Below are 24,515 nucleotides of genomic sequence, written 5' to 3'. Positions count from 1 at the left end.
TAAAGTAATAGAATTATATAATAAAACAATAGGATTCTATAGAAATTATGGATGGAGGTATGTTGTTAATTGAGCACTTTCAGAATTTTGTAAGACATAAGCCTGGAAAATCACTTTTATTAATTATATATATATATATATATATATATATATATATATATATATATATGTGTGTGTGTGTGTGTGTTTGTGTGTGTGTGTTTGTGTGTGTATATATATATATACATGTATATATATATATATATATATATATATACTTCCAGTTAGCCTTCTAGGAACATTGCATAGGCAAAATATTGTTTATAAACAATAAATTATTTTCTAATATCGAGTACTTTAGAATGATAGTCAAAACAAATGTCTTTAAATCAATAAATTTTATATTCATGTTTCTATTAAAATATAAATTATATTTTTGTTATTTTAGCACTTTCAATTTATTTCCTTTTAAAAGTTTAAATGTTTAATTATTTAGCATTCATTTAGTTACTTCACCTCAAAACAATCCCAATATTTTAATAATGAACCTTCTTTAAACTAACGTTGACATCGCACAAGTTTTTGGAATGCTTTCTTGAAATCTTCATTAAAGATTGTATAAATCAGTGGATTTATAAGGGAATTGAGATATCCAAGCCATGTCAAAAAATTTGACATTTCTTCAGAAATTTCACACTTTGCACAGATATTAACAACCAATTCTTTGACAAAAAAAGGAAGCCAACATATTACAAATGCACCCAAGATTAATCCCAGGGTAGTGGCTGCTTTGCGTTCTCTTGTGCCTGAGATCTTTTGCCTTCTCCATGATTTTTCATGCTTGAATTCAGACCTGGGACTTTTCACTGTGCTGTGAATTTTATCAAAGTCTGTTGATGGATCAGATAAAGACTTTTCTAGCGTGTAGGGCGTGGAGAGCAGTCTAGTGCTTTTCTCACCACTCTCTAAAAGGACTTGGCCATTCAGCTCCTCCTTGGCAATCCTACTTGCTTGTCTCTTGTGGTACAATGTCTTTGCTGCTTTGTATATTTTATAGTAGAGGATCAAAATCAATGTCAATGGGATGTAGAAAGCTCCAAATGTTGAGTAAATAGTAGAAACAATGTGGTCGTGTTTGATGATGCACTCATCGTCTCGGCTAATTCCTTGGTGCCTCCAAAATAGAGGAGGCATAGAGATCAGAATGGATATAATCCAAACGACTGTAATCATGATGCCGGCATGCTTGGGAGTCCTTTTCCTCGCATACTCTACAGCATCTGTGATGGCCCGATACCTATCCAAGGCGATAACAGCGAGATGCAAGATGGAGCATGTGCAGCATGTGATGTCAACGCTTAGCCAAACGTCACAGACCGCCTGCCCCATAATCCACTTCTCTCTCACAATATACACAATGCTGAAAGGCATCACTAAGACAGCTACAAGAAAATCTGTGACTGCAAGGGAGCAAATTAAATAGTTGGCTGGATGGTGCAGCTTTCGGGTCACAATAATTGCAGCAATCACAAGGGAGTTGATGGTCGTTGTCATCAGCGCCAGCCCGGAAAGAGTGAGGGACACCAGAATTTTGGATGGCATTCTGTTTAACACTTCTTCGGAGGTCCAATTTTGATCAGATGAGTTTAAGAAATCCATTTTTATTTGTTTTAAAACATTAATATAGTTGAAAGATGAATACCTATAATAAAGAAGGAAAAAACAGTTCAGAGAATGCTTCAAAGATTTTTCTCTTTCTTACAGAATAATTTAAAAGAAATATACATGTCTATGTTTCCCCAGAATACTCGATGGATTAAAAAAATGAGTTTAGATTTCATTTTCTTTTTCTTTTCACTTAATTTAAGAAACCAATGAGAACAGTAACAAATAATAACTTTCAAAACATTTCTTAAAATACAGCTCAAATAAAATCATTTTGATGAGTAAACTATTACTCAGTAAAATCTCTACATTATAGAATTGCGTTAAAAAACTGTATTAATCCTATGTTTTTCTGTGTCTGCAGCAGAAAAAGTTTAAAAGCACATGCTATTGATATTTATTTGTGCATTATATAATGCAAGAAAATATTTTAAAGGCAGTATTAAATATCATGAACAATTTTGTTCTTAATTCAAAGTTACATTGAGAACATTATCATTAGGTTTGTGGAGAGTAGAGGAAATTTGAATGCATTTTATGTCAGGATATAAAGGTTATAAAAAGGAAAATAAAAAATAAAATGTTTTTAGTGTGTCTCTAGCATTCCATGATTAGTTTATGAAATTAGGAATCTATCAGAGTGTTTAGTAGTCTTTGTGAATATAAGTAGTTAATTTGGTTTAAAATGAAATAGAATTAGTTGGAGTCAAGTAACTGGACAACCCTGCCCATTATTGCAATAACACATACGACAAAATAACCCACTTAACAAGGTGAATTTGCCATGGGGGAGCGCTCATAATGGCATACACCCTGAAATGGAAATTCTTCTTCTTTACAAGTCACCATTGTAATGACCATGTAACTATACTTTTGAAAGAAGACCTTCCAAACATGACTTAAAATTTTTGATTCAGTCCATACTATTACTTAATTACAAGTCAAATAAAACCAATCAGAGTATAATCAAATTGTTTATAAGATAATATAAGATAGTTTTATAAGATAGTTTTATTTATTTATTTATTTGCATCAACCTTTCTCTGTTTCTTTAATAATTCTTTTGCAGTTCCCTATATCTCAGGAAGAGACAGAAAGAGAATGGAAACCTGAAACTTTATTACTAGTTATAACTATTATTGTACCTCCACATTTCTTAAATAATTTTTTACTTTAAATGGTTATGTTTCATTTGTTGGAACTAATAGAACAATAATTTAAAATACTTCATATTTTTATTTCACGTGTTTCCTATGAAGTGTGTGTGTGTGTGTGTGTGTGTGTGTGTGTGTGTGTGTGTTTGTGTGTATTATAAAACAGAGCACAGCATGTTTACATTCTACTTGTATTTGGGATACTAATACTAAATTTCTTCATTTTCTCATATTCATTGAAGTCAGGGGCTGATGTATTGCTCCTAAGCAAATTAAGTGGCAGAAGAAATTTGAATATTTGCTACACAGAAAATTAGTATTTCTCCTATGTGTAATTAAAAAGGAATTGTATACCTACATTATTTATATTAACACTTACCTATTTGTTAAGGGCCAGTAAGACAACTCCAGGTAAAGAAAGGAGGCTAAAATCTCGTTAACAATTCTAAACCAGTGGTGCTGGAATTTACTTTGCCTCAGAATCACCAGGAGGGCTTGGTAAAACCCAGATTACTAGGTCTCACCCTCTGGAGTTCCAGATTCAGTAAATCTGGGGCAGGGCCCTCAGATACACATTTCTAACAAGATCCCGAGTGATGCTGATGCTGTTGGTCCAGGAAGTCAGGTTTCTGGGGGTGTAATCAACATGGTTGTTCCTCAGCTGTTTGTCTGATCCTTTCACTGCTAGAGCGTCTACTAGTTCCTCTCTGTTGAGAGACGCTCTGATATTTCTGCTGTATAACTTTCTCGCATCTCTCTTTCTCACATTCCTAACTTATTTCTTGGAGTTGCTCAAATAAATGATCTTACTCTAGCTTTTGTTCTGATGTTTCCCTACTTTCATTGCTGCTGTAGTACAACTCTTGGACCAGGAGAGGTTAAGAGGTGTTAAGGCCTCTTAACACCCACTCTTTTCAGCCTGTTATGAGAGTTATGCCAGGAGACCATATTTCCTATATCAATATTGCATCATGGAGCCTGAGACATAATGGTGTGCTCATCAATACCAACAGGATTGTCATGACATTCCTGGATACGTGCTTTCAATATCGTGGACCTCACTGTCTTTAGTTATTTTCCCTGGAAACATCTTTGTGCTTTGGGGGAGGGTTAATAGTCAAAGGTGAGATGCTTACTCCAAAGCCATTTAAACATGTCAGAAACGTGGTGGATTAATTTCTACCTTTCTTCCAATTATCCCCCCATTCTCACATCATATAATTTGCACTATATATTCAACAAACGTCTAAATATTTTAATTGGTTAATTCCTTTGCAATAGTGTTTAATTAGTGTCATGAGAATTGATTTAAAAGTGCTGACATTTTCCATGTTATAAGCAAAAATAACTTTCCATTTTAATTTGCCTGATAAACAGTCTTGGCACAAGAGCCTCTTCAAGCAATAAACGTTAAATTACATTTTGAATAGAATATTAAACAAGAGAAACTTGTTGGAAATAGTTATGTGTATTTCCATAGTAAAAAAGTAATTCTGTAGGAAAATGGACCAGCTTAAAATTAGAAGGTGAATTATTTGATAATTCCATTGATTTCTTTAAGCATCACAGTGTAGCATTTAAATTAAACTCAATAAAATGATACTACTAAGGAAACAAAATCAAAATGTGTCATATAAATTCTATTACAAGAAATATTCCCATTATTAAATTTAGAAATCTAATTAATCTTTTGATAGTTGTGTTTATAGAAAACAAAGAAAATAGGAAAACAAATACAGCCAGCCAATCACAATTGAGTTTCTTTGTCCTTTTGTCTTATTTTCTTTGCCACTTACAATTAGAATTTCAATAAATCAGCTACCATCATTAATCCAAACATAACCTTTAGTCAGATTCTTTCATATTCCTTTATATCGAAAGTTCTCACTGAGAGTCCTCATGGTGGTAGGGACAACTTCTGGGTTACTGGACATAAGCTATGTCACACATAGCCTCCTACTCTTAGAATATAGGTTGCATTCTGTATTTGGAATGTCTTTACTGGGTAATAGTCAGGATTACTCTTTAAGTAGAGCTGTAGTCCCATCAATTATATGTAACCTTCTTGATAATAACTAAGAGAGAAAAACTATCCAGGATTTACTCAGCATGAATATTTGCAAATTTATTGATCTAGCTACATGATGCATTTTACTTTTCTGTTTATACACAGTTTTTAAAAAACAATCTAATGTTGATTTATATTCAGATGTTTATCTTGATGTCCAATTATATTGTTCCTATTCAGGTTAAACTATAAGCTCATAAGGGCATAGTTTAATTTGCTTTATATCATAAATTACCTGGGGTGAGGGGTCCTACACACAGTTTTATAACAACATTGCAAAAAGGCAAAAAGTAAAATTCAATTCTATGAACACCTTAAGAGAACCTACAAGTTGGCTGCTCCAATTATAATAATAATATTTATCTTTTCTGAGTGTTTACTTCTCCAGGGACTATGCTAACTGCTTTACATACGCCAACTCATTTAATCATCAGTGCTAATCCATGAGGTAGGTACAGTTACTATCTCCCATTTCATAGATAAGAAAACTGAGGTGTGCAGATTTAATGACCTTTTCTACAATAACAACATAATAACTGATGGGTGGAACAAAGCCATTCCCTTAATCACTGTTTCACTCTCTGTGAGAAATTTGTTACTTTACTTAATAACTCTCTTCTAGTATTAAGGTCTATAAAGTAACCACTTTTTCTGTAAAATAAAGATTATATTACAGAATAAGAAGTATGTTCAAGTGGGGGTAAATATCCACTAGAATACACTGCTTATTTCTTTCTGGGAATGTTTAAGATAGTGAGCAGGTCTACATGGATAAATTGTAATAGTAGGGATGTGTTCACAGTGTTTTTCAAATTTTATTTTACTGCCTTTCCAATTCTGAGACTTCCCTCTGATCTTATATTTCTTTGCTCCCATTTATTTCTTTAAGAATTATTTATTGAATGCTAATTTATGTGCTGATTTTTCTCCTAGGTGTAAGAGATACCAAAACAAACAAACCGGCAAACAAACCTACCCTCAAACAAAGCAAAACAGCAAAATAACACATTGTTCTAGTCTTTAAGAAACTAGTATGTTTATGAAACAGCTAAACAAACCCATACTTATAATACAATCATACAATGCAATAAGGGCATTATAGGTATATATAAAGGGTCCTAGAAATACTGGTGGCGAGGGAGAATTAATTGTACCATGGTGAAACAGTGAAAGCCTTTCCAGGTAGAGGGAAAAGTATGAGCAGCAGCAGAGTTATGAAAAGGCAGGATGCAATCAGACATGTGAAGTAAATAGTCTGATGTGAATATTGCAAAGACACTTTAACACCAAGGTTGGAGGTGAGGGATGAAAATTAGCTAGGAAGACAATGAAGGATCTGACATGCTATGATATAGATGCTGGATTTTATTTTATAGGCAATCAGAAGTCTTCAAAATATTTAAGAAGGCAAGTGAAAGGATAAGCTCTGTGCTTTGGCGGAGTGAGGTGTGCAGGTAGAATGACACGGCTTGAAGAGAGTGGTGCCACTGCTCTAGGGAGCAGGCATAAGCAAAAAGATTACAGAGCATTCCTGAGGATGTCGCTGAAATTAGAACCTTTAGAAAGCCATTGGCATAAAACTGGTCTAGGTTTTTGTTATCCTCCAGCAGTGCTCCAAAATTAGAAATTATGTTCTAGAGAAAAAGATAATTGAATTGATTCAGGATTGGATCAGTAATTGGGTTGCAGACTGGGGTCCAAGGCCAAGGGACAGTATTGATGGCAATGCTGGATCAACGTTAGTTTCAGAAAAGAGCAGACCAGAGAGGGCAATTCAATGAGGAAACAGGCCAGGGTTTTGTAATTTGAGGTCTTGATGAAGTTAGATAGCATGTGTAATGTAGGCTCAGGTAACGAGCAAGGATGAAAAACGGAGAGATTGCACTTATGTTCAGGGCCTGGGACTGCAGTTTCAAATTTAAGGAGTGATTCCAGGGCTAGCGTATGAAAATGTTAAGAATTGCTCTAACTCCTTCAGACCAGTGAAGACTTGCTTACAGAGGGCAATGTGGGTTTTCACAAAAGCTTTACAGCATTTCTGAAGTCCATAGATCATTGCATACATTTTCCATGCATATGTGTAAGTTGCCATGTATATGTATAAGTTTTCTTTTCCGGTTTCTTTATCACTGCCTGCTAGATTGGACTCTAAGTGTCTTGAATTCTGGTTTTTGATATAACCTGCTCAGACTTGTCAACTCACCTGCCCTGTTGGCTTTGGAAACTCAGTCTTTCCCTTCACATCTTGTTGCAGCTCCGCCCAGATCCAATTCAGGTGACGTACCTCTGATTCCCAGATTTTGACCTCGTCTCATTCTTACCCTATAGATTATCATTCCATTGGTTTGTCCACTGGCTCCAATAATTCCCATTTCTCTCCTACTCAAAATATATTCACCCTCTCTCCTGGTTGACCAAAACTAATCCAGTATGGCCCCAGTGTCCAAGTCCATAATCTTGTGTTTTGCATGAGATCAAGAAGCAGATGAGTCTCCTTGAGGCTGCAGTGCCTCTCGATTCAGAGACTTGTGAACTACAAAGACGAGTTATCTGCTCCTCAGTCCCCAATATATAATGATGAGTGTGGGACAGGATACTTGCAGTAGACCTCTCCTTTCAAAAAGATGAGGGAAAGGAGTCACATAGTGGCCACTAATCTGAAATGCACCCAAACAATGTTAGCGTGCTCTACTCTGAGGATAGAGACGCCCCTTCACAGGCCCATTTCCAACCTAATTTGGTTGCCTAATCCACTGTACTCTGTGGCTCTTGAATCCTCTCTCTGGGCTCTTGACTCTGCTCTCAGAGAGGTCCTGTCTTTTCTATGAGAAACACTCTGTATTTATAGCTAAGCAGAATTCTCAGCCTGCTCTCTGCCTGTAGACAATCATTTCATATTGAACTATCTCTTTTCCCTTTGATCCAAATTAGTGCAATTCTCTTAAAAACGTTATGTTTTCCTGTGAATGTGATTGGAAGTTACCACATGCCCTAGAATGCCACATTTATAATTTTTCAAGACAGATTTCTCTCTACTTTGTATAGAACATTAGGGCTATGGGTCGCACCCCTAAGATTCTTAGAAGCCCTTTTATCTAGCTCAGAGGCTCTACTAGGCCCACTGTTAAACCTTTTGAAGTCTTAATAAACAGTTTTACAGTCATGTAAAACTGAGTTGTTCTTTGCCCTAAGGCCATGTTTACATTGAGAATCTTTGGCTATCTGGATAGATCAGTGATGAGAAATAACTTTATTTTCCTATCTAGCAAGCCCTGGCTTTTATACAGTTTTTCTAAATTTTGCTTGCAAACTTTAATTCTTCCCTTTCCATGCCTTATTATACACAGGTAAAAAACTGTGAGTTGAAACTTTAAACATTCTCCCTGGAAATCCTCTTGGCCAGATCCACCAGTTCATCAAACAGATTTTTATCTTTTAAGTTACTAGAGATGACACTCTTACAAATTATTTTGCTACTACAAAACATGGGTTGTCCTCTTTCTAGTCTCCAAAGTAGTTTCATCACCGTCTTTCCACCCAGCACTAAAGGTTTGTTCACTAATAGTCTCCTCACTATTTGTTCAATCTCTCCATGCCACCTGGTCCCAAAGCCAATGTCATGTGTATTGCTGCTAAATTGACAAGGGTGGACTTGCTGGATTGTTTGTTGTTGCTTTGGCCTCATTCTGAGCTCCCTGTCCCTCCTGCAATATAAAGGAGATGTAGGCAACTACATTTCTCAGAATCCCATTCTCTAAAAAGTCTGGTTTTGATGAGAGGGATTCCCACAAGGTTTGGGAGGCAGAAGAGGAGAGCTTATAATTCTGAATGTGATTGCAGCCAGTCTCCTGCACAGACATGGACAGGAACTTCTGCATGCTCTTGAAAATAGTTGGAAAATTTCTCAAGTATTTTTGAGAAATAAAATAGTTTCCAAGTAAGCCTTTGAGAACCTCCTACTTTGAGGCTTTAGGCTGAAGTGCTTCAGTGTCTACTTCTTTAACTTTAGCAACTGAATTGAATTAAATTTTGACTTTCCTGACCTTTCCCTCCTAGCTTTGACAACATTAATGTCAACTCTAATATCTTCATTAAATCCCTTTATTCCAGGAATAGTTTGCCTGACTCTGTTACTCTCATCAGTCGTAGACTGAAACAAGGAGATAACACTGCTAAGTGGTTATTGGAAATTAATAACAAAGCAGCTATAACCAAATCTTAAAAACATTAAGCAAAATTTTTATTAAAACCATTAATGGAAGCAGCTTCCACCATTAAAGCATTAACTACCTTTAACCAAATCATAAAAATATTTAGAAACAAGAGAGCATTTTAATGAAATTTACGTATTCACATTTTGCTTAATTCTGGTTATTGTTTTCAAGAGACGCCTGTGTAGTAGCCTGCTACAAATGGAGAATAATTAAATCACAACAATAAAAATCTTAGGTAAAATTTCACTATATTCAACGAACACAGTGAAACTCGCTATAGAAGCACCTGTTATGGAAAAGGAAGCCAATATACAAGCACAACTCAGTATGCTATACTATTTCCTTTGTTTGACTGGCTGAAACCTGAAGAGCGAGGAAGCTGAGTGTGTGTGGGCAGAGGAGGGATGGGGGATATAGGAGGAGCGGGGTTGTGAAGGCAGTAAGCACTGCTGTTCATTCCTGAGATTTCAGTTTTATTAAGAGACTGTCAAGCACTGTGTGCAACTCTCAAGTGCTAGAGTTAAACAGAACTTCAATTGAAGCCTGTTTTCCCCACTGACTAGTGTGAGCTCAGGAAAGTCATTTCAACTCTCAAAGACTCAACTTCATTATCTGCTGTTTTTAAGATTCTCTCTTTGTCTTTAACCTTTGGCATTTTAATTATGATGTGTCTTGGTGTTGGCCTGCTTCAGTCCATCTTGTTTGGGACTCTGCACTTCATGGTCTTGTATGTCAATTTCCTTCAACAGGTTAGGGAAGTTTTCTGTCATTATCTCTTCAAATAGGTTTTCAATTCCTGGCACTCTCTCTTCTCCTTCTGTTACCTCTATAATGCCAATGTTGGTACGCTTGAGGTTGTCCCAGAGGCCCTTAAACTCTCCTCAATTTTTTGGGTTCTTTTTTCTTTTGGCTGTTCTGATTGGGTGTTTTCTGCTACCTTATCTGCTAAATCACTGATTCTATCCTCTGCTTCATCTAATCTGCTGTTGATTCCCTGTAATATATTCTTCATTTCTGTTATTGTATTCTTTGTTTCTGACTGGTTCTTAATTGTTTTCTATCTCCATTTTTATGTTTCCTATCTCTTTGTTGAAGTTCTCCCTGATCATTGAGCATCCTTATAACCAGTGTTTGGAACTCTATATCTGGTAGATTACTTGTCTCTATTTTGTTTAGTTCTTTTTCTGGAATTTTCTTCTGTTCTTTTATTTGGGACATGTTTCTTTGTCTCCACATTTTGGCTGCCTCCCCGTGTCTGTTTTTATGTATTAGGTAGGGCTGTTATATCTGCCAGTCTTACTGTGTTTCCCCAAAAATAAGACTGGGTTTTATATTAATTTTTGCTCCAAAAGATGCATTAGGGCTTATGGTCAGGAGATGTCATCCTGAAAAATCATGCTAGGGCTTATTTTCCAGTTAGGTCTTATTTTCAGGGAAACATGGTAGTAGAGTGGCTTTACGTAGTAGGTGTGCTGTGGGGCTCAGTGGTGCGACCTTCCTGGCCACTTGAGCCACACACTCCAAGTGTGTCCCTTTTGTTGTTGTGTGTACCCTCCTCTCGTAGTTGAGCCTTGGTTGCTATTTGCACATCAGTGGGAGGAATTGACTCTCAGGCTCACTGGTTATGAGGACTGGCCTTGACTACAGTGGAAAAGTTGTGGTGCAGGGGCTGACCGTACAGAGCAGGATCTGCCTCAGCAGGGCCCTTGTTGCCTGCCTCGTCTGCCCCTTGAGTATATCATTCTTGGAAGTGGCTAGGTGAAGCTCCAGTCTGTTTCAAAGCTGGCTGCTCGGGGCGCCAGACCCAGGGCCACCAGGGAGGGGCCCTGCTGCAGGTCAAATTCAGCTGCGGCTCGTGCTCCACCCAGGGCCACCCAGCAGGAGCCATGAAGAAATCCACAGATGGCTGCCTCCCATGCCATGCTTGGAAAGTGCTTTGAGAGGCCAAGCATCAAACCAAGACCACCTGGCTCTAGTACCAGGCTTAGGGATGCTCAACTCGAGGTACGGGACATGCTCAAGCAGGATGTTGTTTGTCTGGGTTCCATGAACCTTTGAGAGACCCTAGGAAAGTCTGCAGCATGAGCCAAGGCAGATGATTTGTACAGAAAAGCCACTGAAAGCAGCTTGGGTATGCCCAAAAGCTGGACGGGGCAGGGTCTTGAATGACCAGAGCATGGCTAATGAATGGTGGAAAGTCAGATATGGCAGCCATCTGCGTCTGCATGCTGGGGAGAGGAAGAGCTCAACAAAGAGACAATGACCACTGCCAGCTCCTCCATCCAGGAGAAAGCTGTTTTTCAGCCCCCGTCCTAATGCAAGACAACTCAGTTCCTCCCTGTAGGTCCTGGAAAGCTGCCTTTCCAGGTGCAGCCCCAGTACTGGAACTCAGAGCCAGTGATTACGTCCATGCGCGATCCCTTTAAGAAGAGCGCTTGGGACTCCAGCCGCCCTCGTCTAACTCAATCATAACCTCCTCTGGTTTTCACAGCCAGAAATTATGTGGACTTCTCTCCCCAGCACTAGAACCCTGGGCTGGGGTGGTGCTGGGACCTCTCTCTCCTCCAGGGGTACCTCTGAAGCTGGATATCCCTTCCAATTTTTAATGCTTACATGTAATAGGTGTGAAACCATCCTGTTCTGCATCTCTACCCTCCTACCAGTCTCCAGGTGGCTTCTTCTGTATGTCCTTAGTTTTAGGGCTTGAGTTCAGCAAAATTTTAGGTGATTCTCAATGATGATTATTTTATAGTTCAGTTGTAATTTTGATAAGGTCCTGAGAGAAGGTCAGCACAGCATTTACCTAATTCACCATCTTGACCAGGATAAAAATTTCTTTCTGAAGTTAGTTATTAACAATCTGATAAATATCTTAATCTAGGTATTTAATTTTTAAATTATTAATCTAGAATAAAATATTAGATTGGACAGTCTATATCCTTACATGGGGAGACAATAGCTAAGTTTATCTCAATATGAATAAAAATATCATGGTAAATTATTTGGAAAAATAAATCATATGCTGAGGATGTGTTAAAATTCAATAAAAGCTGTTGTGAGGTTAAAAGAATCCAATTTTGGTGATGGTATTTGATTTAATAACTTTAATCTTTTTGTATAATATCTAGTTAACCATGCTAAGCTAGCAAGGTTTAAGCAATTTCAAACACAACAATCTCTCTCTTTAAAAAAAGGTATATATTTATTTTTTTCTCCTTTTTTTTTAACCAGCATTTGAAAGGCATTAGACTGTTACTTATATTTTATGCAAATATAACTAATGGAATGTAAGGTATTTCCCTAATCATGATGTATGCTCTTCTATTTTATTCTACTTTCTTTTGTCAATATTTTAAATTGGAAGCATTTCTCTTCCTTGTCTTGCATTTTTAATCCCTTTCTCTCTTTTGGCTCTCTTTACTTAAGCTTTATAAAGTACATATTTACATCTGGAAGGTTTAGTAAGTAGTAGCTGATCAACTGAGTATCATAAATAAAACAAGTGAGTAATGACATTTATTTAGCACCACTGGGTTGATAGAGCTGGCATATAAAGCAGAAATCTAGTAACAGATGAAATTGGGTAGTTGATTTTTCATCTTCAGTTAAGGATATTATAGAATATTCAGCACTGAACACAAGGCATATGTTTTGGAGCTCTGCTTAAGTGCAATCTGGTGTTCCAGTCAGCAGGTTAACCAAGGCTATTAACTAAAATATGAAGGAAATCTTAACTTTTAAACTTGGATAAGACAGGCACTGCTTGACTAAGATGTTTAGCCTAAATATATACTCGTTTCATATAAATATAAGGTATTAAGTAGCCATGATTTTAAATCTTTCTATTTTATTGTATTTGGTTGGCTTTACTTAATGGTATAGAATATACCTTGTTTGTCTTTGTTTTACACAGCAAATTGTCCTAGAATGCTAAGATACAAATTGAAGCACTGTGTATGGATAACATAGTAACATTTTGAGGTTCAGCCCCAAGATAAATATGAGAAATCTGTTTATATTTGAATGACAAGAAAGGAGAACTCCTCTTCATGTACATTGACTTAACTTTTTTTTTTCATCTGATTGAAATTGCTACAGAATAGTTATTCTCTTCTCCAAGATTTTTGGGCTAGCTTTTTATAATGTAGAAAACAAGTTCTCATTCAGTAACTTCATTTACTTCTACCCTTCTTTTACTTGAATTACTATTACAGTAGTGGCTATTATTATCTCTAGATTAAAAATATTTTAGTAAATGTATTAGAAACTGATGTGAGTAAAGTCACATATTTTAGAGAATATTATAAAAAATATAGTGTGTTGATATTTCAGAAATGACATGGTTAAATGATAATTATTTATATATTACCTATTTATGACTTAGCATAGAAGAAATCTAAACTGTCATCTGAACAGAATGACAAAATATCAGAGAACACAATGGTTGAGCCTCTTGATTTGTTGCCTAAGTTTTGAGCATCAATCAATCAATATTTATTAAGCAATGCAGTGTGTTATGTTCTGTATGTGATGTATATAGATAGAAGGTACAGCCCATGTCATAAAAGAGTATATAGTTTATCAGTAATTGGAGCAAAGGGGCATACATCTATTCAGCAAATATTTACTTAATTTCAGCATTGTAATTGGCACTCTGGGTATAAAAATGAATGCCATAGCACATTTTCTCAAAGAGTTCATTATTGGGTTATACAAATTATTGCACTATGATGAGATAAATGTTTCATAGTGGTTATTTAAAAAAAAAATCCAGGCATCTAAACCTTTTCTTTCTTATAATAGTAAGGATGTCAACAGCCATATTTATTGGATATTCAATATTAAAAATATTGAAATGCTTCTATGTAAGTTGGCAAATAAAATATAAAAAATATAGTAAGAAGTATATCTAATAATATGCATTCTAAAATAAAGCTCGTTATTTAAAGTCAATAAAGCAACTATTGAAAAATTCTCCTCTTATTTTACTGAGAATTGATCATAGAAATATTGAACATGAAAAAATCTTAGACAGAATTTGGAATATAATTGTTGTTAGTTCATCAGAAGTTGAGGAAGGATTCAGCGTGATGAACAATATTATTGCTATTAAGAAATTGTTTCTACTCTTTGAGGCTTCAAGTTCTGCAAAGATGGTGACCATTGGTGCCACAGAGGTGAGTAGTAGGGCCTGGATGTGGTTTCTACGTGGCAGCTGGTTTCCCTGGTTGGCTGCTGAGCAGACCGAGCTGGTAGCATGGGTGGGAGCAATTACTGTCTGATCCTCTACAGCTGTTTGGCATGCCAAGTAACATTGGGATGGTAACAGTGTTGTCACTGAGGCTTGTCCTGGATCCAAGTCATATGGGAGTCTGACATTTAGGTCCATCCCTGTCCATGGTACCTAGCAGTCATGGTTATGGTTCTTCTACCTACACCACATCTTTGTAATTAGTCCCTTTGTAACTAAATAAGTTCTGTTTGAATTAGCCTAATTTGAGAGTGCCATCTATTTCCTGTTGGGACCCTTACTGAAAATAAAAACTGTAACTCCCTGGCAATAAGTGTAACTAAAAAGATTAGTTTGGTAGTGCACATGTAAACAATGACTAGCTTGGTAGTGCATCCTAGTAATTTTGTGGGAGTTTCCAAAAAGGAAATTTTAATCTTAATTTTTCCACTGAGCTTATAGCTGTGATTATTTAAGCTTGGATCTCTTGAAATGCCTTTGCCAACATGTGAAGCCAGAGAATGAAGCCAGTACTTATAATCTGAAATGGGCTATGTGATACATGCACTATTAAATGCATAAAAGTTATAATTATAAAAATATTATAAAAATATAATTAACATATAAGAAGCCATGATTATTCTAAGGAAGTTGCAGCAGTTCTGCCTAAGAAAACCAAAAAAGAACTTACACTGGAGTTTAAACTTAAACTAAGATTTCAAGAATGCTTTTACTGGGTCTACAGATGGTTGGAGGGAGTAGGCTGCAGAGAAGGATTTTAGGGAAAGAAAACAGAATATGCAAATGTACAATATCACAAAAAGTATGGTAGCAGAATAATTTGAATGGTTATGACAGTTGAGGATGACTAGTTTGACAGGAAGTAAGAAGTTTCAAATACCACAGCCCTGGAGGCCATGGAGTGGTATTAGATAATATGAAGCAGAATAGGTAAAGATTAGAGGCCATGGTAGGAGATTATTAGGTAGCTTAGGTGAGAGACAGTGAGTCTCCAGCCAAGGGATGAAACGAGGGGTAAGAGAAAAGAGTTTAAACACCTTTTTAGTGTGTGGCAGGATTTCACAGTTAATTTGATTTGGGAGAAGGTGAAGCTTGAGGAAAAAGGAGGAGCCTAAGGTGACTGCTATGTTCCTGGATGGGCAACCAGTTGGATGACAATGTTAGATACATGACCGGGAACATAGCAAAAAGAGATTTGTGGGGGGACAGAAAAGGATAAGGTCATGGTGGAAGTAATACTTTCAAACAGTGAAATTAACATATGAGACAGCTAATATGGAATTGGCAGATTTAGATTGGAAATATAATTTATAATCCATCCATTGTTAGTTGAAACCCTGTGCATCTCTACAATCACCAGGGGTTGCTGGAGACAGTGCCCTGAAGAATGAATGGAAGGGGGAAATATTGAGAAAGTCAAGGTGAAGTATTCATTTAAGAGATTTGGTTACTTATAAAAATCTTAAAATATAAAAACTTTTAAAAAGGCGAAAAATAGATGGAAACTCTAAGGTGAGCTCTTTGATTTATTTTTAAACACAAAGACAATTAGGTATATTTATGCAGCAATGATGCTAAAGCTCTCAGGCAAAGCATAAGGTTAAATGATAAGTTTAACATTCATCTGTTGATTTGTTGGTTATGTCTTTCCTCTTTAGAATATAATCTATATAAGAGCAGAGACTTTAATCCCCGGACAAAGGACAACATTTAGCTCATAATAGTCACTCAAAACATATTTGATGAGTGAAGGAATGAATGAAAACCAGAGCGTGAGGGAAACATGTCTTCTCACCCATCGCTGGCGTACATTGGTACAACCCCATAGAGACAGAATGGCAATAATCTTTGATCCGATCTTTGTATTTCTGATTTATCCTATAAATCTATTTCCATGTAAATATGTACATCGATATAGATAAATGATCATATATAGTTATAATGAATAAGGAAACTCTTTATATTCTGATACGAAAACACTTCTAAAACATATTTTAAAGTAAAAAATCAGAATGCAGAAAGTATGTATATTCATGTAACATAAAGAATATTTATGAATACCCTTGCTTATTTGTATATAGACTATCTCTGGGAAGATACGCAAGAAAATGGTAATTGTGGTTGTGTCCAAGGAATAGAAATGTGTGGTTTGGAAACAGACTCTACAATTGTAAACTCATTATACATTTGTTACCTATTTTCAAAAAATAATAAAATTAAAACCAATGAACCAACCAACCAAACTTATTGAGCATATTAGTTTGTGTCAAACACTTTCTTAAGTACTTGGTCTGTATGGTCTATTTGAGAGTAGGAGAAAGGAGATAAGTGAAGGAAATAGGTTTGTAGCTACTAGTAAATATGTGAGCATGTATGTATTGATGGGATGGAAAATGGCAGGAACTTGGAGTTTTCATGTGTCATAGACTCTCGTTTTCTCTTTGAATAGAAGACTGTGTCATCTGTTGAGGGGGAGGAGGCAAGGATGAAGAAGGATAAGATGAACATTTGCCACAGTTGCTGTAGAGTAGGAAGGGAGGTAGTCAAAGGCAGAAAAAAGAATTCTGTGTATTGTTTAAAGCTTTTGTGGGCATCGGTCTTTACTAGAAATGATTAGGAGTCCTGTTATAAGAGTGGAAAATGAACATTGTTGGATTATGTATCTTTTGTGAGATAAGTACAAGGCAGCAAGGGAGGTGAGGATGTGAGCAGAAAAATAGCTACAGTCAAATGATAATGATACCAACTGGGAAGTAAGTTTAGATTACAAGTGGAGGAGGTAGTGTCCTGAAAAATGGGTGAATTGAATTAGGTAAGTGAGAATTTCAAGGCAGAGCTCTTCTCCGGTTGGTCACACAAATTCTCCCTTAGCCCATGGTTTTCTGTTGCACAGCCCACCATCTCTGAAGGTAGCTCTCCATGTGCTCACTATTCTTGCAGCCACATAGGCCTTCTTAGTTCTGTTACTTGATAAAGTCAAACTCCCTCCTAAATTATGGCCTTTGGACTTGCTCTTCCCCCTGCTTTGAATGTTCTCTCCTAGAGAACTGGCTCTTTATTCAAGTTTCAGACACTATCATATCATCTTCTTTTTCTTCATAGTTCTTATCAGTATCTGAAATTCTTAACTTTTTTTTATTTTTGTTTTTGTTTTTACCTGGGTATTATCTGTTTCTCTCACTAGAATGTAAGATTCATGAAAGCAAAGCTAGACTTTTGGGTTCAATACTGTAATTTCAGTGCCAGGAACAATATCTAGTATGGAAGCTTTCAATAAATACCTTCACACACGTTTTATTGTACATTTCTTAGATGCCAGGTTCCTATGCTGGTAACACAATTTTGATTTAAAAAAAAAATTAGTCCCTTCTTTTAAGAAACTTTCAGTTAGAGTATGAGGATGACAAGAAAGGAAACAAATTTTCATGTTGTATGATAAGTGTTATTTAAGAGCAAAGTGTAAGAAGTTCTGTGGGAGCAGAGAACTAATCCAGTGTGGCAGTGGGGGAGGGTGTTAGAGGGTATGAGTCATGATTTGAAAATGCAAACTGTTTCTTGACTTCTAAAGTAGAGCTGAATGGAGGATGAAAAGAGCTGGTAGCACAGGGAAAGATGCGGTTGTGTAACTTAGAGGGTAACTTTTCCTCTCATTTCCGGTGTCTCCACATTGTCTGAAGGGCTTGGTGTTGATATTGGAGCCCACTCAGACTTGTCTTCCAGACTTTGCCCACATCTGTCATTGCTTACTTTGCATATATCCATATTTTTACACATCTAAAGTATAATAGCTTTTCTCAAACGAAATTTACTTGTCTGGTGATGGTATTCTATTGTGGTAGATGTCTATAACAATACTGAGGAAATGAAATGTATCTAAAACTTCTATTTATTTCTTAGATAGACACTTATTTCCAGCACACCTGATTATTGAAGTATTGATCTTTTTGCTCAAAAAGGATTTAGAAACCATAACATGACTACTAAAAATAAAAGTTAAATGAATGCCATTTAGCCCATTTCTATTTAAATTTTATTACTACTGGGATAGATTTAGCTTAATATTTTAATGATCTGTACTGTAATAGTTTTCAGTCAGTGAATCATGTAAACAATTCTGGAGGCAAACCCCATTTGTAAGTTCAGCAAGCAGAATAATTAAGAGTATATGAGTTAATGTATTTGAAAGATTTTTCTAAGCCCTATCAAAGCAGAGTTATCTTTTATGTTTTAAAAAGCATGTAAAATAATCTAATTAATCAACAAATGTCTATTTTAAATCTTAGATCAAGAAAGATTTTTTTTTTTTGTCATTTAGGTTGACTCATCAACTTAAAATTTAACTTATTTACCATTTTCTGTCAGATGTCAATTGTCACAAAATGATGAAAAGAAATTACAATGCAAAAGATGTCCATGTGACAGACCATTATTTTTATATCAAAGTTGAAGTTTAACATGCAATAGAAATAAAATACCATATTTAGCAATCAATGTTCTTTGGATAGAAAAAGCTCACAAAAGTGGGAGAAAGAGTGATTCAGAAGTTGATTATGGAACAGTTCTGATAGCTTTCTTGCTGTCCTACTGCAAAAAGAGGAGGACATAATATGAAGTCCCCACAGGACATTTTAGTAGAGAATTCAAAAGGTCCTCTGAGATACAGGAAAGAGGAGAGTGGTAGCAGTTACAGCTGGTGTGGCTTTAACCAGGGTAGGGAGAGCCTTAGTCAAAAACCTTTGGTTCTTGACTTGCAGAACAATTCACGGGCACCTGGATATTCCTTTCATTGTTCTCTCCCAGCTAAATTTTGTATTGCACAGCCATCTAAGAGGAGTGTGCCCTCGGTGAAATAGTTGGCATTTGTGTTAACTCTGTGCTTGCTTAGTATCCTCAAAATGTTTGGCCTTGTAGGACTTACTACTCATAGAGTATGTTGCCAGTTATTCTACTAAAGAAGTAATTGTAACCTAGCATCGTTGACATATTTCTATTGACTTTACCTTGAAGAACATGGCATGTCTTCAGTATGTTTTTTGTCTCTATGGAAGATCCAGAATGGAATGGAATCCTCTTCTATATTTTGCCTTGGTTTTGTATGGTCCAGTTCAATCTTTTAATTTCTATTCTTCTATTTCATAATTTGAAATTAGTTACCTGCTTTGAACTGAAGGTTACTTTTGTAATATATATGAAAAAGTAAGTGAATACTGCAAAAAAAAGTATTAAAGAGCTTTTGTAGCATCTTTTACAAGACCACATAGTGGAGCATATTATTTGCATACACGTAGAAATATATGTTACTGATTCAGAGTTTCTGCACGTTTGCATAATTAATTGGATTAATATGTTGTTGATTGAATTAATTAGGACTTATGAAGGGCATGACTATTCATAAAAAAAGAAATCCAACCAAGCCAGCTCAAGAAGAGGGAGTCAATAGAACAAGTGACTTCATATCACACGAGGTAAGGAAATAAAATATAGTTGGGCCATTCAGGAGATGGTAAAGGGAAATGGAAAGGGGGATCGTCTTACCTTCCAGATTTGAGAGGTCTCTTTCATCTGCATTTGTCTTTATTCTTTTCTTTACTAACTTTCCCTGTTTGCATGTCACCCAACATGAAGTCCTGGCTCCAGTGCTGTAAAACCTTTCCATTCAGTTGCCTGCTTCATCCAGCAGGGAATTAACTCAGTATCTCCCTGTCTCATTGATATTCTGAGGAGAAGTTTGAATTGGTTTTAGAGTAAGCATTGCCAGCAGAGTGGAGTCAAGATCAATGGCAAGAAGGAAGGGATGGATGGCAAAAGGAATTTCAGAGAAGGGTGATTACCCCAAACTAAGTCAACAAAATCTAAATATTAAGTAGATTTAAATTATTAATTATTCCATGTTGATCATTCTTATTGCTATGGTTATAGTCAGGATAAATAAATGACATCAGAGCCTTAGAAGTGAGTTATTTTGGCTGAACGTATTCTCAGTTGAAGATGAGAGGATTCAGAGTAAGGGTAAAGGCTATATTGCATTTTTATACTCTAATATTTGTGGACAGTTTTATAGCATTCTAATACTTGCAATTAGAAGATCCTTGAAAGAGGTTGAATATCTTGGCATTCTTCCAAGGCAAGAAGAAAACCAAAGCAAATGAGAACCTTATGTCTATGATATTTTTTGCAGCTGGTATAGATGTTGCCCCAATCTCTTTGAAATGTGGTTAAGTCTTTCTCTCTAGGTCACTTTGTATTTGTAGGACTATATCAAGGCAGTCCCAGAGGAAATTGCTCTAATAAACTGCTTTTTACAGTGCTAGCCTTTTTGGCTGTCCTTTCTTCCCCCATCTTGCTTCTTTGAGAAGAGTTCATCTAAATCTTTAAGTAGGAGAAGAAAATAAGTAGAGAACTGTGATAATTATGTTCTGTGCAATCAATTTCAGGGAAAAGGAAACTTAAGGAGTTTGTGTGGGTGTTGGGAAAAAAAACACACACACAAAAAAAAAACTGGTTTGAGTTCCTGGATCCTGCTGCAAGGAGGGAAAGGAAAACCCAGAAAACTGTCCTAAACTAAAGAAAGGTCATGGTGATAACAGAAGAAAGATGCATTTGATTCCTGAGTATTAATCTCTCCCCTTTTAACGAGCCTCTACCAAGTACCAAATCTGATGCTCTGGGGCTGTGAAAACTGAGAACAATTATAGACCTTGCTTTCAAAGGGTTTACAACTCAGTCTGAAAGATAAAGTAACTTATTGTTAGATAGTTTCGGATAACATTTACCATGAACTTAGAGAAAGTTAAAATCTCTGTCCCTGGAGTCTAAGCACAGGTTATTTTCTAGAATCCTTTCAAATCCATGGAGTTTGAGGAGTCATAAAATTCTTCGTTCTGAACTACAAAACCCAATGTTACAGGTAACACTTTGAGGTGACAACAATTCAAAAAGCACAGAATCTGGGGTTTGCAAACTTGCAGGGGAAAGTCAATAGTTTAGTGTAACTGTGAAGTGTACATAACACACAGCAAATGGCTTATTGATTTTTTTCTCTTTGGGCATCACTTTAAGGATAAATAAGATTTAGTGAGGGCAACTCTGGGTTTCTTAAATTCTTCACGTTTAGGCAATTAGGGAGACAACAGTACCTCCATCCTGCCTAATATTGTTATATATTTTAAAGAGAATTTTTAGAGATAGTTGTGGGAGGAGTTTCTCCCCCTTCCCCGCACAATGCAATACTTTTTCAGAAATAGTACAACTGTTTCTGATTATTGTCCCAAAGCAGTCTTTATTGAGAAACCACTATATGTTAGTTTTATACACATGTTCCAAATGTTTGAATCGAATTAAAATGTTCTAAGGGTAAATTTGGCTTTTCACTAAATATTCAATTCTGAAAAGCAAGGCAAGAAAACAAGGATGTTTTGATGAATAAAAAGTCCAATAATTTACATTTGGTACATTGTTTGGTTAGAAAAGTTAACCTTGAGACTGCTGATTTTCTATTTATTGAAAAATTTAGTAAAATATCATTACCATAAAATCTGTATTTTAATCAGCTTTGAACTACTGAAATAGATGAAATCACACGCAATTATTTAATCTATTGATCTGTTTCTTTATGAAGAAATTTACAAAAACAGAACAATTTTTGGTGTTATTAAAGAGATATTTATTGTACATAGGGATCATTAGGTTAAATTGTAGGACTGAAAAGAGAGTATTTGGGAGGAGGCTGGGGTGTGGGTGGTCTGCATTTGCTTAAGAGCTATGTGGAAACAATTTAATTTCAATTATCTTTAAATGATCTTTCTGAACAAGGAAATTGTCAAAGCAAATTGTCACTTGTATTCTGCGTTTGTTTTTTTCACACCATTGGATAGCTATTATAGAAATTCTGTTAATATAAAACTGATGAGTATAAATGGTGAAATAAAATGCCAATCAATGAAATTGACATTACTTAGTTTTCAAAAGAATGTCTGCTTACTTCATGTCTTGATAATTTAGGTGTAAAGGAAAAAAAACTATTATGTAATAAATCAATTCATAACAGATATACACTTAGCTTCCTTTTTAATTTTTAGAAACAACTCTGACAGTGCAGTTCTCATATGTTGACTTAAATACAATGAACTTCGTGTTTTCTTTTTGCATCTGAATTTCTTTCTGCTTATCTTTAGTTTTGTGCTGAAGGAAATATATATTTACTGGTATTTAAGTAAAAGCTGTTTATAGGTGTATGTTTTTTTTTCTTTAAATTGCAGTTTAAAATAGCCTTTGTAGCTATTTCTCACACTATCAATCTCCATTTCCCAAAGCAGTTTTTTTGCAAAATGTAATTAAGATTTGCTTATTAGTTTTCCACTTTTCCTCTTAAATATTGCTGTTCTTAGTTGCCAAAGCAGCAATTCTGAATTCCTAGACGGATCCTAATTTTTATCATCTATTTGCAAGAAATTGAATTGCCTTTTTCTCTTTATGGGACATGTCAATATCTAAAAACTTAAAAATTACCTATTTTCATTACTTGTATTCTGTTATTTTGATGCAGGTTAGATGTTTAGCACATTTAGGTTGCCAGATTTAGTAAATAAAAAAAATAGAATGCCCAGTTAAATTTGAATTTCAGATAAACAATGAATAATTTTTTAGTATGTCTATAATACTATGATGAAAAACATTTGTCATTTTTCTGAAATTCAAATTTAATGTGGTGTCCTGTATTTTATCTGGAAATCCTAACACATTTTACCATTTTTGGTAGGATTTGTGTAAACATTGCATTCCTTTTTAGATCCTATCTCCTCTCTTTTATATTATCTCTTTTATTTGCCATATTTTAGATTACAAAATGAGAAAACAGTTATATAAATTCTGTTATATAATTTTTCTATACAGTGAAATTGTCTTGCTGGGTGAGATAATAGATACTATGTTTACACATAACACATTAAAGTTATAAAAAATAAATCAACAGCACAAGTGGCCACAATCCTGATGACACTTTCATCTCAACTCTAAGTTGCCAGTTTAACATTTCATCTCAGAATTTGCTTTAACAATTCCCCCCCCCCCCCCACACACACAGCTTTTAGGCTTTCTCTCCTGATCAGAGTTGACTGGGGATGAGCTCTCATCCAATGATAAGGAGGGGCAAATTAAAATTAGTTTTCTGGCTTTTGACTTGTCATCAATACTATAATTCAGCAGTGTTTCTCAAGCTGTATTCCTTGGACATGGACCACTAAAGCTGTTCATGAGTGCCTCTGTGGGGAGTGGTGGTCAAATGAAAGTGGTGAGACAGGTTAGTTTGTACGATTGCTAGGTAGACAGGGGGGTCCCTGGTGGAATGAACAAGAAAGCAGCCATATCCTGAAACTCCAGGTCCTGGAATGTCTCCTTCACTCCAGGACAGTGACATGAGAACATGCCTTGACTTTAAGAAATAATCTCAAATCCCTTTTGGCCAGACAAAAGAGCAGCTCTGATAGATAGGAAAGGGTTATTTTGTTAAGCCCTTCACGGTGGGCAAACAAGACAAACCTGATAGATGAATTCCATTAGAAGGCTCCAGCCCCCTTCCCCAAGCAGGCAGGTAAGGTATAAAAGAGCTTTTGTCTGGGTCACCGGGCACCCCCATTCGGGACACCCTCCTGCTCAGGAGCTGCAACCTCTTCTCCTGCGTCTAATAAACTGTCTTCCTTTACAACTCTTTGCCTCTCCCTGGTCCGTTTGTCCATTCTTCGGCTTCACGAGACGCAATCCCGGCCCACACCCAGAAACTGTCCGCAGATCCAATATCATTTACATCATTTGGGGATTCACAGGAAATTATTCCTACTTCAGTGGGCTATTTATTCTGGGCTAAATGCCCATCTCTACTGCAGAACTTCTTTGAATCTTCAGTATGCTACTTTCACTGGGCATCCGGAAAAGGGGACCACAGTACACTACTTTTCCATAATTTGTTTGACTATAGACCTTTTTGCGTGTGTGGCACACCAAGTACATTTTGTGACACTATAGAGTTCTGAAAACACTGTTTGGGAATTCTGAAGAAGGTTCCAACTTATTTTCATCTGATTTCCAGATCACAGGTAAAGACTAGAGTAGTCATCAGAAACCAGTCTACCACTATCTCAGTCAGGCTGCATCAATAAGGACAGATTTCAGCTGACTCACTCTGATCA

At 36.0% G+C, this 24,515-nt stretch overlaps 1 protein-coding gene across 1 annotated transcript in view; it reads right to left on the bottom strand.

Annotated features, from left to right (window-relative positions):
- Nucleotides 1-537: 537 nt before the first annotated feature.
- Nucleotides 538-24,515, bottom strand: part of HTR1F (5-hydroxytryptamine receptor 1F) — a gene marked incomplete at its 3' end in the record, with an annotated part of 121,016 nt that continues 97,038 nt past the window's right edge. Inside the window, exon 2 of the mRNA XM_081075422.1 lies at nucleotides 538-1,681. Coding sequence (XP_080931548.1) covers nucleotides 538-1,638 — 1,101 coding nt within the window. The 5' untranslated portion in view covers nucleotides 1,639-1,681. The remainder of the gene's footprint in view (nucleotides 1,682-24,515) is intronic.

The sequence above is a fragment of the Rhinolophus hipposideros genome (assembly GCF_964194185.1).
Source record: "Rhinolophus hipposideros genome assembly, chromosome: 2".
NCBI classification, from domain to species: domain Eukaryota; kingdom Metazoa; phylum Chordata; class Mammalia; order Chiroptera; family Rhinolophidae; genus Rhinolophus; species Rhinolophus hipposideros.
Note: the sequence above shows the minus strand (reverse complement) of the source record. Positions and strands in the feature narration are given on the sequence as shown.